Genomic DNA, 21,665 nt, shown 5'->3' on the forward strand with positions numbered 1-21,665 from the left:
AATTTGTTTGAACAATATTAAACAATCTGTCAGATCAGCCGCATCCTCATTTGTATGTCTCAATCATATCACCGTTTTTCCACCTGTCAACCAGTCTCTGTAATGCACAAGTCTTCAACCTGTTCTCTTAAGGTTCATTGAATAGACCTGCTACTATCTTGTTCACTCACCTCCAAATCCTCTTCACCTCTTCCTTACTGCCAAGAAACCCTGGTGACCAGATCTGAATGCAGTAGCCAAGATGGGGTTTATAAAAACATAATTAAAAAATCCTTACTATCCATAGTACTAACTAGTGTACTACAGAACCTTTCATAGAGATATGCAGTTTAAAAAAAAAAAAAAAAATCATAATATGGCATCTGAAATTAATTTCTTTCTTAAACCTGAAGTATTAATGGTAGTAAGAGACTCGAAACTATCACCCTGCTGAGAGGCCTGAAATATCATGTTTAATCTATAAAGCAGAGATTCCCAAATTTTATAACTCTTAGCCCCACTCATTTGTATATTAATACCACAGACAGGCTAAGAGCTTACAACTTTTCATAAGGGGAATTGCCTCGTGGAAAAATAAAAACATTAGCTCTCAGTTATTATTATTATTGCTTTGGAATAACAGCAGATTTCCTTGCCCAATTCGATAACCTCTGACCACATGCTATGAAAATGTGCAGAAAAATCTGTAGAAAAAAACACAAAAAAAAACAGCAAAAAAAAAAAAAAAACAGCAAACTGCCATCTTATAGTAACAACTTCCTGTTTTTAACTGAGCCATTATGCTGTGTAATGGTGGAGAGTGTTCTTTCTTCAGATTTTCTGACTAAAGCAGATGTATCTCAGGACTTTGTTATTTCACCCACTTTGTTTCTCATATATATAAACAACATTCTCTCACTGATCTCAAACTCCATCCACATTTTTACCGATGACAGCACTCTCCACTCATCCTATGCATACGACAAATTTGAACAGTGCTCAAATAGCTTAAGATTTAAGATCGTCTACAACAAGTGTTCTTAAACACTGATCTCCACTCCATCATTCAATTGGATAATAATATCTAGTCACTTTCAATGCTTCCAAACTACATTTTTGTCTTTTTTCTCACAAAAAAGGCCTTTGTTGTTCTCCCCTTACCTTTGATGATACCCAACTTAACAGTCAGGATTAGATCTTTCTCTCTCTTAACAGACTGATGCCTACGGCATTAGTTGCTAACCTTTCCGAGCATAAGCACTTCATCATTATAGCATTATCAACTTCTAAAGAAAGCCAACATCATTTTCCATTCAAGGTGTTGATTTTCATCTGTCAACATGCTTAATCTCTATAATCTCTGTAAATCTATACAAATCCCAAATGTGCCCAACTTTGAAATACTGTTCTCACATTTGGGATGGTACATCTAAAACCTGTCTTAAAATTCTAAATGGTTCTTTAGAGGGGTAGTTTGGTTAACTCGTAACTCCTCTTTCACAGACTCTCATCAACCACTGGCTTGCAAACAGTTGGTTTGCATATTGTTCTCTTCTATAGATATTTCTACATAACATGGGCACTGTTCATTATAACTGGCATCCATTATGCTTCTCCCATTTCTGCTACACTTACAGTTACATAACTCACTGAACTACACTACCCGTTCATCTTTCATTCCATCAACCTCAGTTTTATGGACCACCGTTCTCCGTAAAATATTTTTAAAGACACAACCTCAAGTAATTTGTAAGGAATATCAACAGATTACTTTGCTCTTACCCACAGCTACACATGGCATTTATTAGCTATAGAAAATATATAAAAGATTAAAAAACAGAACATCCATGGTAGAGAATCATATTAAACATGTGGATATCAGAAAGGAATTAATACTATTGATATTTATAATGTGAACGCAGAGAAAATCTAAGATTGGAGTAATTTACTCCACAATAAGAGACAAAAGATCAGGAAATATTTATAAGATATACACGCACTGAAATTAGGGCTGCATTAAAAGCAAGGAGACTACAAGGGATTCAAAGTAGAAAATCAATAGAACAATAAAAATGTTGATCAAAAACCAATAAGGGGAAATGCAGCATTGCCTCACCTCACTGATGATACATTCTAGGATATAAAGCTGATATTGTCGTTGCATCAAGAACAAAATTTAACGAGAATAATATATATTCATAGCTCAAATATAGCTCAAAATGATGATGAAGCTATTCCTCTTTATATTTTTTTCCCCAGTTCCTAAACAAATAAAAATACAGTCTGCTAGAATATGCACATTAAACCAATGCTTAATGGAGAAATTTAATGTTAAGGTACTTTATAAAATTCTGTAAATTACTTACAGGAAACATAATAGCAGCAAGGTTGAGCAACAGAAGAGCATGATGATGAGTGTGTGGGTTAGAAGACTTCCGAATACACTGTACAACTAATTCTACTTGGAACTTTCTCTCATCAAGAATGGTTCTCTCTGCTTGAAGTATTTGACAACAGTTGTAAATGCAGGATAAAATTACTTGATGAATATAATCAGCAGATGGGCAGTTCTGTAACTCCAAACTCCTGCATAATATTAGATGATAAGATTATTTGACAAGATAACTGTAATATATTTTTTAAGAAGGAGAAAAATCATTTTCATTGAGAGATTATCAAAAAATCATCTGTATCATTTTAACAGCAGTTAAATACAGAAGTGCTCAATACCAATTTTGAAATTGATTATGAAAGTTTTGGAACATGGTACCAGAAAAATTAGTTACCCAAACTATAACTAAGTTAAAAACTCATTATATGTCAATTTATATAACTGATATTACAATGACTAGGTTTACAAAAAGGAGGCTAATACATCAGTAAGTACGTAAGGAACAATTGAAATAGATCAATAACGTTGTGTGTGCGGGATGGCTGAGAAGAGTGTATGCAAGATTTCTTATTAAGTACATTCAAAACCTGATAGCATCATTCTTTGTTTCTTATTCCATCAACTTTTTTTTTTAACACTTTTGATAATTCCTTGAATGGCTGAATTTCGGATGATTGCATTAGAGCTCTCCCAAAAAGGGAAATAAAATGAATGAAAAGAATTATAAAAATGGAGGAAAACTCATGGAAAAACTTTATTAACATAGAATTTTTGCCTAAGTATCATAGGCAACATCAACACAAGTTCACAGAATAGCAATTAAACAATAACATTTGTAAAAAGTGCTACCTGAGTAGCTAATGTAAGATAATTAAAAAAAGTCAATAATTTCCTAACTTATTTGAAAAGTACTATCTCCCACAAAGGGGAGAGATGCAGACTCTTTCCTATTTTAATTTGTCTATGTATATATATATTTATTTATTTATATTATTTTTTTAAATAAGTAAGGAAATTATTGGCCTTATTTTAGATATCTCACATTAGCTACTAAGTGGCACTTTTTAGAACTATCTGTGTTAATAAAGTTTTTTATGTGAGTTTTCATCCATTTTTATAATTCTTTTCAATATGCCAACTTGTGGTATTTCATTATTGAAACGGAAATAAAACTGAATCTGAGAATTACAGAGGAATTTCCATATTGAGTGTTTGGATGCTAAGAAAAGTTGAAGATCTTGACAATCTTCTACAAAACGGGATCATCGAGATCAGATTTTCACATTATAACAAACAGCTAAGAAATCATGGGAATATAACAAGGATATGCATTAAGTTTTGTAGATCTGTAAAAAAGCATACCACATGGTGTCAGAGAAGATCTTTTCAAAACACTACATTTAAATACAATATGTAGCAATATATATAGTCTAAATTTAAGATGTAAGTTAGCTGTTAGAATTGAAGGAGGTTCAGAAAGATGGTTTGATGTAAAATCAGGTATAGGAATAGGGTACACACTATCTTCACTGTTATTCATTAACTATATTGATCACATTATGAAAAAGAAAGCAGTTAGCCCTCAATATTAAAATTAGAGACATTCAACCTACAGTACTCCTTACATTAAGCAGATGATGATGTTATACTCTTAAATGCATCTAGTACATGCTAGCAGGATTCCTTAACTACACAGAATAACTGCCGTAATGGTATGAAATTCTACAATAAAAAAGAAATATACTATAAAAATAGGCAGAACACTTAAAAGATTTGAACTATTTTAGGTACAATTTTTTAGTGAGGAAGGCAAATTACTGAAAATAGGACACATAATAAGCGAAGCTGGAATAGAGAGTCAAATAAATAAATAAATGTTTATGTAATAAGGGAAAAATTAGTAAAAAAAAAAAAAAAACTAGAACTGTTGTATACAAGGCAGTTGGAAAACAAATTTTAATTTATGGTTATTTACTTATGTTGTTAATCTATTTTAACACCCTGTTAGGCATCTACCCAGATACTGAACGAACAAGGATGGGCTGGCAATTTTGCATTTAGGCAACCAAATTGTATTCTTATTGACTTAAACCAAAATGTAAAATGACGATGCAACATGGCAGAATTTCATGCCAGCATCTGTAGACCTGCAAAAAGCATATGACAAAGTGTCAATAGAAAAGCTATTCAAAATGCTACAGTTATATATTGTGTCAACGGGGCACTATATCAAGCAATATTTAGTCTTTATTTGAGTTGCAAGTCAGCAGTTAGAACTGAAGGTAGTTGTCCTATCCTATTACTATTTCCTCAGCCATACAGCTGGTGGGGGGTAGCTATATGCTACCATACTAGGGAGATGATTATGGGCAAGGTGGTTTCCCGTTGCTTTCCTTGCCGTAGTATATTTTTTATGACTGTAGCTATGTGTGTTCAGGAGACCAGATTGCCTGTGTTGGGGGAGGAAAAACCCTCCTTACAGGAAGTCTTATCTCATCAAAAGAGACCAGATAAGGTTCTTCATGTCACTGACGGAAATCGAATGCACATCTTTCGGACCAAAGGGCTTCGTCTATACTGACTGAGCTACGGAGGCTCCACAGGAAGATGGTTTGATGTTAAATCTGGTGTCAGACAAAGATGTACATTATCCCCTCTGTTATTCATTATTAATATGGATCACATTATGAAGGAAAGTGGTTTTAAACTTGATATCAAAATTATAATGTTAATCTCAGCTCTTTACTTTATACAGATGATATATACTTTATACTTTTAAATAAATTCAGTACAAGTCTGCAAGATTCCCTGACTAAACTGAATAACTGTTAACTGCCAGATTTTAGGGAAAGACAATGTATATTAGAATATTAATTAAAAACTTTAATTAATACTTCCTATATTTAATTACGCTACATTACCATCTTCATGGAACATAAAATCATGATATGTGCCTGCATGCACTAAAACTAAACAAATATGGCTGAAAAAAATAACTGAAGTCGGTCCTAGAGTCCTAAAGGTTCTCCCTTAATTTTAATTTTAATTTTAATTTTTTATTTTAGTTCTTAATTAATATTCTAGTATACGTTGTCTTTTCCTAAAATCTGCCAGTTATGGATTACTAATGTATAAGTTTGACTACAAGAACTGAATGACTGTTTAATAAATTTGGTATGAAAATCAGCAAAAACAAGAAAATGATGAAATTAGGCAGAAACATTGAAAATATCAACTGCATTGTGAATGGAGAATCTATAGAACAATAAAACATTTCAGCTACTTCGGCAAAATTTTTCATGAAGATGGTAATTAAATATAGAAATAGACAACATAATCAACAAAGCCAGTATGGTAGGAAGTCAACTGAATAAATCTATATGGAATAAGAGAGAAATTAGTCAAAACACTAAATTAACTGTATATAAGACAGTGTTCAAACCAATTTCAACTTATCGATCTGAGAGCTCCGTCAGAAATAAAACACTTGACCAAAGATTAGAGACCGCAGATATGAGAGTCCAGAGAAAGATTAGGGGCATGAACAGATCAGATGGCATCAATGGCAACATCATATTAAAAACGAGGATATTAGCAATAAATTGACATTGATTGCATACAGGAATGTGTTACCACAGCTAATCTCAGTTGGGAGAATGGAAAGATTAGCAAAATGAACGTTCTCTGGAAGGTTGGCAGGAAAAAGACTCAAAGGAAGACCAAGATATAGGTCAATTGATACAGCAAAAAGTGCCTTAGAAGACAGAAATATACGATCTGATAATGTTGGAGTCTCTTGACATATAACAGATTGATTTGGAGGAAAACTGTTGACAGGAAGTTAGTAATGATGTAAGTTCTTCATGTAGTACTATCATAATATCTTGTACACCTCTTGAGGGTACATATCAGGAATTTGATGATGATGGTTCTGAGGGCTGGGTTAGAAGTAAAACAGTTGATCAAAGACTAGATAGCATAGATACAAGAGTTCTGAGAAAAATAGAGTGAAGAGATGCCACTGATAGCAGAACCATATTAAAAATGTAGATATTAGGAAGGAATATTACATTGTTAGCACTGAGAAATGTGCGAGTAGACCTAATATCAAGTGCTGTGATCGCTTTAACAGAATGAGAGAAGAATGGTTAGCAAAACAGGAGTTTCATACAGGGAATGGTAGAAAAACCAATATTTAGGTGAATTAATGTAGTAAGAAATTGGCTTAGAAGAACTTAAATATAAAATCTAACAGTACTGGAGTTCTGACAGATAACAGATTAATTTGGAGGAAAACTGTCAAAATGAAGTTAGTGATAATGTCAACTTTAATAATTAAATCAGGAATTTAATGATGATAATAAATCTGAACTTGCATGTGATGGATTGTCCTGTTGAAAAACATCCATTCTGTTGACCAATGTCAGGTGGTGCTTGTGCATAACAACATGTACTCATTTTCCTTTGGAAAGAGAAGTCAGTATTATTTAAGCATTTTTCTGAAACTAGTTTAAAGTAGAGTATTCCAAAATTCTCCCAAATATGTACACCTGATCTTGTTCTTGAAATAAACTCTTATTAGAAATAGAAATGCTAACTGATTTAGAATAATTAATCCACTGATTTCTAACTGCATTAGGATCGTTGAAGTAGATCTAATATCCATCATCGGTAACAATTCATATCAAGAAATTATCTGCCCAAAGACTAGGAAGTAATTCTGTATGGATATCATACCAGTTCTAAGACTAACTGTTTTGCTATTAATTTTGCTATTATGTTTTGCTATTAAGCTGTGCAAACATTTTTATAGCTGCAATTCAGTGTCAAGCTAGTGAAAGTGACACCTCACAGTTTTTTTTTCTTTTCTTTCTTTTTTTTTTTTTGAAATACGGAGTTAATTTGACAGTATACACCTCAAACTTCTTGAACCAGTCAAATTCTGGTCATTCTTTTTGCAGATGATTGAAGCAACTCTGTCTGAAGCATGCCTGAGTTAGAAATTGTAAAGGAAAAAATTCTTAAATTAGACTACTCTGGTGAGTCAATTTAAATAATAACATTCATTTAGCATTGCGCATAAATGATTCATGCATCACTTTGTTGCAAGAAAAATCTCTTTTACTGGATACAGAGAACAGATGATTGTTTATTATGAAATGATTGTACAATACAAAGACAAGTTACAAAAACTTTTATGTTATCTTTGTTTGAAACATGGCTAACTGGAAATGCAAGTGAAAGGAAATGCAGTGACATCTGAAAATGTTAATTTAATGATTACACATATGTATGCATTTATATATACAAAATGTACATTATAATTTACAGTCGGCTTCCACAATAACAAACCAAAGAAATCAGTTTGTCATAACGAAGTTTGCTACAGTGAATTTCTTTTAGCACAGCATCAGTGATACAGGGAATTATGCTGGAACATTTCAATAGTTTACTGAAGTGAGTGATTTCACAAAAATGTCACGTAAAGCAATATATTCTTGTAGATAAGCTTATATGTTGGTTATACATAACTTTCAATTTTTCAAGAAATGATGAGAAGAAGAAAAGAAAAGAAGAGATGCCATTGATAGCAGAACCATATTAAAAATGAAGATATTAGGAAAGAATATTACATTGTTAGCACTAGAATATTAATGACTTCTGTTGCCTTTATTCAGCCTCATTAGTTCAGTGTTAGTTCCTGCATGCACAAATTGTTTTTTGTGATCCCTAGTGATGGCAATGTAACATTGCCGAAATACAGGAAGGTATTGATTAAAGTTTTTTTTTATAATTAATATTCCAGTATATGTTGTCATTTCCTGACAAATTAAGAGCAATATATGACCTATACTCAAGTTATAAAACAACAGTTAGGATTCAAATCATCAATACTGAAAGATGATTTAATCTTTCAGTATTGATGATTTCAGTATTGTTGATTGATGATTGATGATTCAGTATTGTAAAATCAGGTGCAAGGCAAAGATGCATGATTATCTTCAAGGTTATTCATCATCCATAAGGTTCACATTATGAAAGAAAGTAATATTAAATCTGATATAAAAATCATATTAGTAATGATGTAAATTTTTCATGTAGTACTATCATATCCTGTACACCCCCTTGAGGGTACATGTCAGGAATTTGATGATGATGATGATAAAAATCATATATATTAAACTTAATTCTTCATTTTATGCAGTGGCTACTATAGACTAAAACATACTCATGACAAGTCATCAGAACTCTTTAATTTAATAAATGACAGATCTGACAAATTTGGTATGAAAATCAACAAAAATTATGATAGCAGGAATGAAAAACCTTCAACAACACTTAGACAGCCATTCCCATACAACAGTAGTTTGGAATTATAACAGGGCCAAAGAGGGACAGAATCCATTACTTCTATTCCTCATTCCCATGGTTGGACTGGCCTACCAATCAAAAATATATACACCAAATGTATCACTGAAGTAATTCTTACTGGCATGGAAACATACATTACCCAAAGTACTCTGACCTGCCATCCCGTAACTAAACCCTGGTTCTCCAAAAGATGCACTAAGGTTGTACAAATAAAAAAATCAAGCATACCACAACTGGCTTTCAAGAACTCCATCTGCTTTTAGTGCTTGTATTCAAGCCTGAAATCACTGCAAGAAAACTCTTTCAAAAAAACTTGTCCAAACAGCAGCCAAGCATTTTTGGTCTCTTGCCAAAGCAACTGGTCGTAGCTTTTGCCCAACGCTCTCCCTCCCCCGATCATGATGGTTCTATTTCATCATCACCCACAGAAAAAGCCAATCTCCTGGCTTCACACTTTGCCTCCAATGCACACATAACTAACCATGATAAATGTTCCTCTCTCCCACAACCATGCCGGATACCCAATATACAACCTCCTATATCCTTTAGCCAGAAAAATGTTGTCCAAATTAGACAAAAAAAGTCTTCTATCCCTGATGGCATTCCTCCAATTGGTTTGCACACAAGAACTGACTCCTATCCATGTCACCTGTATATACTCTCTTACTCCACTGGTATCTATCCCATAGCCTGGCCTATGTTCAACCCATTCCAAAAAAGTGTGACAAATCACTGCAGTCAAACTACCACCCTATCTCACTCACCTCACTCCTATTTAAAGTAATGGAGAGAACTATTAATTCTCAACTCCTACACTACCTTGAAGGCACCCAGCTAATAAATGACCACCAGTATGGATTCTGTCGATGCTGATCAACAGGAGATCTACTCACATATCTGTGGACAAATGGTATGGAGAAGTTTGGTGAATTTCAAGCAGTTGCACTTAATATCTCCAAAGCTTTAGATCTGATCTAGCACAAAGGCTTGCTAAACAAACTCCTATCATTTGGTCTGTCCCAGGACTTCTGCAGTTAGATTGCCAGCTTTCTGTCTGGAAGTACACTATGTGTGATGGTGGGTGGTTTAATATTCTTTCACCATTTAACTAATGCTGGGATTCCACAAGGTTCTGTTCTCTTACTAACCCTCTTTCTGCTATATATCACTGATCTACTTCAGTTGATCTCCAACTCAATACACAGTTTTGCAGATGACAGCACATTGCACTCTTCCCTTTCATTTGATAAACCTTACTCTACACAAATCACATCGACCTACATCAATCCTCACTGCTCTCAATTCTGATCTCCAGGCCATCCTATAATGGGGTTCAGATAACCTCATCAATTTCAATGCTAGTAAAACCCAGGGATTCTCATTAGCTCAAGACCATACTTTACTTTCACAACCTCATCAATTTCCTTCAGTAGTACCTTTGACAACACTCAAATTTCAAAACAAAACGAGATTTCTCTTCTTGGAATCACCCTGACAACACAACCACTGCCTCCTCAGCTTCTAAAAAACCAGGGATTCTCATTAGCTCAAGACCATACTTTACTTTCACAAATCTGTCCAGCTATTGAATATTGTTCTCACATTTAGAATGGAGCACTAAAAGCTCCCTCAAAATGCTTGACTCAATACAGAGGAGGGCAATTAAATTGATTAATTACCCATCTCTTACCAACTCACTCCTTCCACTTTTGCACAGGCACTTGGTTTCTGCAATGTGTGTATTCTATAAATATTTCCATGGAAAATGCTCATATGAAATAGCATTAATAATTTTCCACTCAGTACTAAGTCCACTGGAACATATGCAGCTGCCACCCAACATGCTTCTTCTGGCATCACAGTCTTTCCCCTTTATGTGTTTACCAAGGAACACAATATACAGGCTTTTAAAGCAAATGTAAACAAGTTTCTCCTTATATAATCCACTACCTATACATGGTACCGTGGTACAAATGTACTATAGATTGATTAATCAACTATCGTGAATGGTCTCGAAATAAAAAAAAAAAAAAAAAAATGATGCAGCTAATAGCCTTACAAGGATGAAAAGTAAAATCTGACAATACTCAACTGCGTAAAAAAACAGTAATCTGGAAGAAAAATGTTGATGGGAAGCTAATAATAATGTAAACCTAATTCTGTAGTATTATCATAGTATCATAGTCTTCTCAAGGATATATATCAGTATATGATATTTTGAGAAGTAAAGACTACTTACAGCATTTTGTTTGAAAGAAATATATTCATATAAAGTTGATCATGTAGAAAACTGTTTGCAATAATTGCAACACAAAATTTATACTATTCACACTATGGTAACACAGCAGTGTATTTAAGGAAAGATTCTCCATCAACAAAAACCTCGAATGGTTATACATTTTCAAGAAAGTGATGTGAAAATGCTTAAAAAGATGGGAACAAATCCTTAAAGAAAAGTAATTATTATATTCTATATTTAGTTTAACCTGTTTTTGAAAACAGATAATCTGAGTCTACTCTCTGTTCAAAAAGATATCATGTACTTTCTCATCCCTGCCCCCCCCCCCCTCTTTTTTTTTGTTAAAAATAAAAGTTGGTATATATCTACATTTGGCCTGACATTGGACTTGAGTGTTGTGCAGTTTGGCATGCAAATATTTTTGTAATTAAACATTTTCTTTGATTTCTACAATGGCTACATTTAGAACAGTTTATTATTATATTACAAGAGCCTCTCAAAACATACAAGAATTACATATTTCTCCTAACATCTCAACCATTATTATAATAGAGATGTTAGATAGAGATCCCGGGGAAGAGCTGACTACTACCGGGTGCATCCCCAGGTGGCGGATCGGGGAACAGCCTTCAGATATGGAGGTTAGCTGCGATATAAGCAGAGCAATCTGGCGAATAAGCAGCCGTGGACCAACAGCGACTGAGCTATCAGGGCGTGGGGGAGCAGAAGTGGCAACTCTGTCTCACTTAAAACCTCACAAAGCCCAATGACAACTCGGTGACATGGCGAGTAGTGCCGCCATTAAATAAGTACCTGCTGGGGTCACCGCCCCTGACATTGGGAAGCAGCATTGTCAGTACTGACACAAGGTTGAAGCCAAATGATGACGGAAAAGCTTGTGATCAGAGATTTGCAGATGGCAATATGATTATATTGTGTACGTCTGTAATACTGTGGAGCAGAAAGCAAACGGAGAAACTACTGCTCTACCTTATCTCCAGAACAACCACCATGGCGAGCAAACCCTTACAATTGGCCCCAAGTTCTCGGCGTCCCTTAAATGGGACAGGGGTGCGAAGAATCTCCGGGCTCAAAATGGTGTCCACTTTTAAAATTGCAACTTGGAATGTCAGAACTCTGTATGAAGCTGGCAAATTAAGAAATGCCACAAGAGAAATGAAGAGGCTGGGCATCCGGATTTTGGGAATTTGCGAGACAAGATGGCCAGGATCTGGAAAGTGTCAACAAGATAATATGACAATGGGAATGATGAGAACAAACATCGACATGGTGTAGCTGTAATAGTAGATGAAGAAATCAATAAATCAGTAATAAATTGGATTCCATTTTCTGAAAGGATAATGCTGTTACAACTTAAGGGAAACCCCATTAACATAAATATCATCCAAGCTTATGCACCCACAGCTGACAAAAGTGAAGAAGATGTTGAAGAGTTTTATGAACACCTAAAAGAGATTAAAAACCTAACAAAGAAACATGATATAAACATAGTGATGGGTGACTTCAATGCAAAAGTGGGAAGAGGGGGTTGATGGAGAAATTGTTGGCGAACATGGCTTAGGCACCAGAAATGACAGAGGAGATCGCCTAGTCCAATTCTGTCAGGAAGAAGATCTAACAATAGCAAATACCTGGTTTAAACTTCCACCCAGAAGACTGTACACTTGGAAATCGCCTCAAGATAACCAACATAATATTGTCAGAAATCAAATTGATTATATACTGATAAATAAAAGATTCCACAGTAGTATAAAGAGTGCAAAGACTTATCCTGGAGCAGATATCTCATCAGACCACAATCCCATAGTTGCAGAAGTACGTCTTAGATTAAAATCAGCTAAAAAATCACAAAAGAAGAAAAAGAAATTTGATGTAGAAAAACTGAAAGACCCGAACATAAATAAAAGTGCCAAGACACAGCTTAACCTGCGATTACAACAGATTAACATAAAAGAAAATAAAAGTGTGGAATCTCTTTGGAATAGCTTAAAGAATGCCATCGTAACAACAAATATTGAAGAAGTAGGTTATGTGAATAATATAAAACAACAGGAATGGATGACAGATGAGATTCTTTCTCTTATTGATACAAGAAGAATGTATAAAAACAAAGACCTAGCCAGGTATACAGAAACACATAACATCATCAAGAAAAAAATAAAAGAAGCCAAGGAAAATTGGATGAAAAATTTATGTACTGAAATTGAACTGCTTCAGAAACAACATGATAATTTCAATCTGTATAAGAAAATCAACGAAATTTCCAGAAAACTGAGGAAAAAGCAAATAGTGTCTCTAAGAGACAAAAATGGAAAAATAGTTCTAGAAGAAGAGAATAAAGTACAGATTTGGATAAAATATGTTACAGAACTTTTCAATGATACTAGACAGAAGCCTATAAATATAAAAGATAACATTCAAGGACCAGCAATCATGAAATGCGAAATAGAGAATGCTATACAAACAAGTAAAACAAGAAAAGACAGTGGACCAGATGGTGTGCAAACAGAATTTTTAAAATTAATCGAACCAGATACCATCAAACTTCTTGAAAAACTATTTAATAAAATATATGAAAGTGATGAATTTCCATCAGATTGGCTCAAATCTACATTTATCACTATCCCAAAGAAACCCAAAGCGAATTCCTGTGGTGACTTCAGACTTATTAGTCTAATGAGCCAAACATTAAAAATATTTTTGAAAGTAATTCAGAATCACATTTATAGAAAAAGTGAAGAAACTCCAAGGTAAACACAATTCGGCTTTCGGAATGGTTTTGGTACTAGAGAGGCCCTTTTCTGTACCCAAATATTGATACAAAAATGCATAGAAAAACAGAAATCTGTCTTTATGTGTTTCATAGATTTTGAAAAAGCATTCGACAAAGTCAGACACACCAACTTAATAGAAATCCTTCAACAAATAAGGCTAGAACAACAAGACATAAGACTAATAACAAATCTGTATTGGAATCAGTCAGCTACCGTTCAATTAGACAACATTACCACCAGTGATATTAACATCAAAAGAGGAGTGAGACAAGGATGTGTGCTCTCACCACTCCTGTTCAACATATACGCAGAGGTAATCTTTAAAAAAAAGCATTGGAAGAATGTCCAGAGGGAATCACAATAAATGGAAAGATTGTTAACAACCTACGATATGCAGATGACACCGTGCTAATTGCAGATAACATTATGGATCTCCAAAAACTCGTTGACAGAGTATACATAGAAAGCCAAAGAATGGGAATAAATATAAACATCAACAAGACAAAATACATGATCATCAGCAAACATCCAGCCTCATCAATGAAACTGACACTCAATGGGAAAAATATTGATCAAGTGTCAAGATATAAATATCTTGGTTGCTGGCTTAATGAACGGTGGGATCCAGAAATAGATATAAAGACAAGGATTGAAGTTGCACGGCAGTCCTTCATGAAATGAGAACACTATTCTGCAATAAAGACCTAAACATGGAAGTCAGATGACGAATGCTGAAATGTTACGTGTGGTCTATTCTGCTCTATGGAGTTGAAACATGGACATTGAAGGCGACAACCATCAAGAAAATCGAAGCCTTTGAGATGTGGCTATACGGAAGAATGCTAATGATATCATGGACAGAAAAAATTACCAATGAAGATGTCTTAAAATCCATTGGCAAAGCTAAACATCTTGTACAAATAATCAAGAAACGAAAAACATCATATCTTGGACACATCATGAGAAACAGCAAATACCAACTTCTACAAACTATTTTGGTAGGAAGAATTGATGGCAAAGGAACTAGAGGAAGAAAAAGAATATCATGGTTTGACAACATCAAGACGTGGACAGGAAAGAGCAGTGCACAACTGCTCAGATTAGCACAAGAGCGCAGTTTGTTCGCCAAGATGGTCGCTGACCTTCGATAGAAGATAGCACAATAAGAAGAAGATAGAGATATATTATCATGCAGTGCCATAGTACAGTTGTACATACACCAGTGATGTCCATTTTATTCAGATGGTAGTTTAATCAGAATTAGTATTTAAAAATTTTATTCTATCACCATAAGTGTTAATTTCCATGTTTCCAGAAGACAGACTATCATTCTGTATGAGAGTGTAAATTCACCTTTTAAATGAAAAGTCCTAATAAACATTCTTTGCCTGCTTAGACAGGATTTGAAGTTTTTAAATAATTAGAATGTTGTATATAACATGTTATCATTTTAAAACATTTAAAAAGTAATATTTTGATAGCAGGAGATCATATTAATTTTGCAGGAGTTCCCAATTTTTCCCTCCCACTATTCTAATGATTACATAGTAATTATTATCATGGTGTGGGTATGATTATCAAATCAGGGCTACATTACATTATGCAGAAGAAATAAAAATAAAGTTTTATATTTTTAAAAGATTTATCAAAACAAAGTCAAATATTATTTTATATTACTAATAAAAAAACTTACTTTTTCAGAAGATCAAACAATACAGGTACTAACAGATATGTATGACTTAACTTCTTTTTGTTTTGAATGATTTCTAAAAGTAAAACTGCTCGTTTCCATGGTTCTTCTTCTAAAGTATCTGCATTGATATCTGCTTCTGACTTCAATGTTCTAAAAGTAATGATTCTGATCAGAATGCAAAAATATATCATAATTATGCTAGTCTGCAGAAATTCTGTTACATATACAAGAGATATATCATGCTACAAAACAATGAACATAAAAATAATTTATTTCATGTAGTTCATCCTAATAATGGACTTCATTTTCTAAGTATGGAGTAAAACTAAAGTCTGTCACACATTTATTGTTAGAACCCATTACCAAAACTTAGTTTCAGTAACCGAAAACCTTGCACATTCATAGTATAAAAATACCAATTTAAAAATGGCAGTTCACTCTATCTTTTTTAAGTTTCCTTTGACATCAGTTAGGTTTATTAAATTTGGATGTTGGTGGGTTTTCCCTTTCAGTCGTTTCCAACCCTAGGTGACTTTATAGGCATTGCCCTCAAAGTGTTCTTGATGAGATATTTTACAGGGAAGTTCATCCTTGCTCCCTCAACCAACTTTATCTGGACTTGGGACTGGCATATGGCTGGGCATATTCATGGCTGTAATCCATGTTTTCATGGGGCCAGTTTGCTTGTTCTGGGGGATGAAAAACCTGAGGTTTCAGGTGAAACCCACCCCAACTCCATATAAGACCAGCTAACTCACCTTTCATCAAAAGAGACCAAATAAAGGTTCTCACATCACCGACGGGAATCGAACCCAGGTCTTTCCAACCAAAGATCTTTGGGTGGAAAGACATGGGTTCATTAAAATTTAGGGCAAACCATTTTAACTAGAAAGTGATCATATTAGTTTCATGAAGGGTTCACAATTTTAAGGATACTTCTGAAGGAAATCTATATTTTCATCTATTCTGTCTCCAAGCTAAATGACTTAACGCATGGAATAATGAGTATTTGTATTTTTAGCAGGGACTCTTATTTTAAACCAAAAATATGGCTGAGATATACAAATTTGCTACTTGGTCTCATATTATGGATTCTAGATTCAAATCAAATATTTTGATCTTAAATTTACAAATCATCTTCAGTGTAAATGACAGATTGAAAAGGTAGAATAACAATGATGGATTTCAAAAGAGATATCTTAGTCTTATTAATTCTAAATACAGTTGCTGATATATACTTTTCTGATTACTATTTTATTATTGTTATTAATATTATATGCATATCTCCATGGAATTAAAAGACACATTACAGAAGACCCACACTAACCTACATAAACACAATACGTGTCATACTGTCAATCCATTTCACTCATTTACTATTCTCCAAGCAAAAAATCTAGACTGCAAACCCTACTAACTACACTCTAACTCAACTTCCAAAAATGATCACCTGGATCTCTCTCTCTCTCTCTCTCTCTATTCGTCACCATGTATTGAAAAATTTCCTTTGTGCCAATCTTACAGGAACCTTTTAATAACTTAATGTTTCTATCATGTTTCCCTCTTTTCCACAACTAAACTTTGCAACTCGCAAGCCTTCAGCCCTATCCTCATAGGGAGCATTCCACAAACCTGTCACCAGCTTGGTCACTCATCTCTGAATCCTCTATACCAACTCCTGATTCCGCAAAACTCAGGTAACCAAATCTGTGCACAGTAGTCAAGATGTTGCTGAATCATAGCTTTATAAAGAGTGGTAATAACTACCTTATCTTTACTTGTTAATGTGTTTTTCAACATCCAAATAATCCTTTGAGCTATTATGCAAACTTTTGTATGCCCTCTGAACTTCAACTCTCTATGCACCATTATTTTCAAGTTCCCTATCAATTTCTTGAGGTCCAGAAATCTTTTCCTTAAAATGCATGACCTCACATTTTGCAACATTAAATTGACAAAAATTATTCCTCTCCCACAATGCCAAGTTATTTAAATCATCCAGCAGCATATCTACATCACCTTTATCAACTATTGTCCTCCTCAGTTTTGCATCATCAGCAAACAACTGAATATCATTTTGCCACACATTATTCACCCAAATGACAATATCAATCACAATCTTCTGAAATGAATATGATGATAGCTGTATTCTCTGATATCTATCATTTGATCAGCCTTAAAACCTTTATCCATACAATGCTTAACAAACAAAAAGAAGCTAGAATTAGCAAAAGCTGATTTAATGTGAAACTGATCATGAAACAGAATTATGAATTTCAATTACATCATCAAATTACTGCCATGTACCCTCAAGGGGGGTGTACAGGATATGATAGTACTACATGAAAAAAAAATAAAATCATTACTAACTTCCTATCTACAATTTTCCTCCAAATCAGTCTGTTACTTGTCAACACTCCAACAATATCACATTTCATCTTATATTTCTATCGTCTAAGGCACTTTGTACCATATCAATCCACCTATATCTTGGTCTTCCTCTGGGTCGTTTTGCTGCCAACCTGGCAGAGAACACTTGTTTTGCTAATCTTTCTTCGCCCATTCTGTTTAAGTGACCATACCACCTGAGATTAGCTCTGCTAACGCATTCCTGGATGCTGACAATGTCAAGTTCTTTCCTAATATCCTCATTTTTAATATGATATTGCCATTGATGCCATCTATTCACGCCTATAATCTTTCTCAGGACTCTCATATCTGCGGTTTCTAGTCTTTGGTCAAGTGTTTTACTTCTGACCCAGCTCTCAGATCCATAAGTTAAAACTGGTTTGAACAGTGTCTTGTATATAGCTAATTTAGTATTCCGACTAATTTCTCTCTTATTCCATATGAATTTATTCAATTGACTTCCTACCATACCAGCTTTGCTGATTCTGTTGTCTATATCTATATTTAACTTACCATCTTCACCTAAAATCATGCCTAAGCAGCTGAAATGTTTTACTTGTTCCACAGGTTCTCAATTCACAACACAGTTGACATTTTCAATGATTCTGCCTATTTTCGTTGTCTTTGTCTTTTTATTGCTGACCTTCATACCATATCTATTACAACAGCTATTCAATTTAGTCAGAGAATCTTGCAGACTTGTAGCGGATTTATTTAAAAGTATAACATCATCTACATAAAGCAAAGAGCTGACATTAACATCTCCAATTTTGATATCATGTTTAATACCACTTTCCTTCATAATGTAATCCATATAGATAATGAATAACAGAGAGGATGATGTATATCCTTGTCTGACACCAGATTTAACATTAAACCATCTTCCTGTACTTCCTTCAATTCTAACTGCTGACTTACAACTCAAATAAAGACAAAGTATTGCTTGATATAATGCCCCATTGACACCATATAAATGTATCGTATTGAATAGTTTCTCTCTTGGCACCTTGTCATATGCCTTTTCCAAATCAACAAAACTTAAATACAGATCTTTGTTATATTCCCATGCTTTCTTGACTATTTGTCGTAAAGTGAAGATCGGATCCTGACAGCCTCTATTTGGCCTGAATCCAGCTTGTTCTACACAGTGTGTAAAGCTAGCTAGTTTTACACAGTGTTTAGCATCCTTGCATTTGTCTCTATATTCTCTATAGTCTCTATATTTGTTTCTATATACACATTTTACTTAAATCTAAATAACTCAAAAATAAATTAAAGGTTCTAGGGAATTGTATTCTTGGTTTAATCCTTTATTGAGATCTTATGTCTTGTGCATTAGTTGCTTCGGTAATAATTGCACTTTTTTAAAATACAGTCAACCTCCCAGAAGCCCACATATTCATTTTTTTTAGCGTGTTTAAGATTTTGCTAATCAGGGAGCTGCTTCAAACTGCTATGTTACTCCTCATAGTCCAAGCAAAAGAAACCTGATGTGGATAGAACTAACATCTTAGTTGCAGTAATTCCATGTCAAATTTGCATCTACTGAGATAGTGTTGTGCTGTGTTCTGTATAGGTTGTATAAATAGGCTCACTTGTCAATATTTACTTCTTAAGCTTTGACTTTTTTATGAAACTCCAATGATGAAGATTGTACTCTCATAAGCTGTCTGATCACTTTTGACAATTTATAGTTTCAATATATTTTAAAAAATTATGGGTATTTAATATCCTTTTTTTTAAGTAATATTACTTGGCCAATTGAAGCTTTTAGTCATTTTTGTCAATGTTTGTATCTTACGTACAACTGAGAGTTCTCTTATGTAAGGCATTACTTTTTTGATGTGGAATTGAGGATTTTTGGCTTCATAAAATTTCTAATTGGCCTTTGAGATGAATCAAATAGCTTGACAGAGCTGTTAAGTCAGTGAAACATTAAGCAGATGCACTAATAAATGAGGACTATATAGGCAGAGTCCATTAACTTTAAAGTAGTGCAATACCTAGGCAAATCCTGACAAAGGTTGTGCTCTCATAAGCTCTCTGCTCTGTTTAAAGCTTTATAGTTTAAGTATATTTGCCTGAAAAAAAGAAAAGAAAGAAAAATGATATTTATTATTCTTTCTTTAAATGGTATTACTTAGCCAAATTAAGCCTTCTAGGTCCATTTATATGCATTATATTTTTATTTATTTCTAAATTTGGCATGCTGCAGTTTTTATTGCAACACTTAGTCACATGCTAAATATGTTGTTGTGGTTATAGCCTTTCAGCCGTTTAGGGGCAGCTATCTGTGCCACCATCTAGGGAAATGACTATGAGCAAGGTGGTTTCCTGTTGCTTTCCTTGCCGTACTATATCATATGACTGTAGCCTATGTGTTCACGGGGGACGGTTTGCCTGCTTTGCGGGATGAAAAACCCCAGATAAACTACTGGGGAAAAAACCAACCCTGCTGTCCACACCCATGACTGGCTAAATAGGCTATGGCTGAGGAAGATCCTTAAGCCACTCACATCGCCGATGGGAATCGAACCTAGGACATTCCTTCCCCAGGTACAAGGTGGCGAAGCGCAAAGCCACTAGACTAACTGCACGGACATGCTAAATAGTGAACTTTCAAATACTTATTGAAATTAAAATTGTATCACGAAATCTGCTGCCATTTATTTTAATAAATAGATGTTTTGAAATACCTTGATGAAAACTGTTTAATTTAGAGATCAACTCTTTAATCTAAAGATCAACTGCAATGAATTTTCTCCTTACCTCCCTCTCTCCCCCTCTATAGTCATGCATTTAAGAAAATATGTGTGGTATTTTTTCTAGATGTCAATTTCAATATCCATGTTTCTTTTAAATTATGACCTCTTCATTCGAGGGAGGAAAAAAAAAAAAAAAAATATATATATATATATATATATTAAGATCCAGGCTTTAAGGCTTACTAAAGAACAGCCTTATATATTAAGGCTGATCTTTAGTAAGTATTCTTCTTTTAGCTAAAGAAAATTTTAAATATTTGCCTTCAGTAGTAAGTGCTCTTAACTATAAATAGAATGGGGTTTCTTTGGTGGAATTGAATGAAATTCTGTAATATCGAAATAAGAACTTTTTCTTATAAGTAATTGAAATTCAACAATTTGGGATTTAGCCGACCAAATTGTATTCTTATTGGTTAAACCAAAATAAAAAATGATGGTACAACATGACAAAATTTCATGTAGGCTGCGGCGTCGCCCGGTTAAACTAGGCCCCCCATTGTTTTCACCAGGGAACTAGGGCGAACAATAAAAAGTCAGCTACTGGAACAAATCTGAAAACTCAACATCACCCGAGTTAAAAATCAGTACTATCAACATAAGAAGTCTGAATGGCAAAGAAATGCAGGTAGCTGAGGAATTAGATAAGTACCAGATTGAACATAATAGGGGTGACTGAAACAAAAAAGACAAAAACTGGCGAGATCTTTCTGAGCAATAAATACAAAATGTTATATTCAGGCAATGACAATCAAGGAAAAGAAGGATTAGCCATAGTATACAACACAAAATACGAGGCTAATCTTCTTGAATGACAGTCAGTCTCAAGTAGAGTAATGTGGGCAAATATGAGAATGGGGAACTGGACAATGAGACTTATTTGTGCCTATGGTCCCACGGAAGGTTCTACTAAAGTAGAAGTGGAGGAATTTTGTGAGACTTTAGAAAAAGCAACTGACACAATGAAAAAGGAAAAGTTGGTCCTTGTTGGGGATCTAAATAGCAGTGTAGGAAATGATCGTCA

General features: G+C 34.2%; 1 protein-coding gene across 1 annotated transcript in view; it reads right to left on the reverse strand.

The window, feature by feature from the left end:
- LOC150107383 (HEAT repeat-containing protein 1-like) overlaps window positions 1-21,665 on the reverse strand; it is a 121,909-nt gene that overhangs the window by 37,125 nt on the left and 63,119 nt on the right. The window contains exons 11-12 of the mRNA XM_090391825.1: window positions 15,471-15,620; window positions 2,346-2,565 (exon numbers count right to left, since the gene is read on the reverse strand). Of these exons, the coding sequence (XP_090247951.1) occupies window positions 2,346-2,565; window positions 15,471-15,620 (370 nt within the window). The remainder of the gene's footprint in view (window positions 1-2,345; window positions 2,566-15,470; window positions 15,621-21,665) is intronic.

This window comes from Typopeltis vanoorti, chromosome 4, assembly GCF_054136105.1.
Source record: "Typopeltis vanoorti isolate ZY-2024b chromosome 4, IOZ_Tvanoo_1.0, whole genome shotgun sequence".
Taxonomy (NCBI): Eukaryota; Metazoa; Arthropoda; class Arachnida; order Uropygi; family Thelyphonidae; genus Typopeltis; species Typopeltis vanoorti.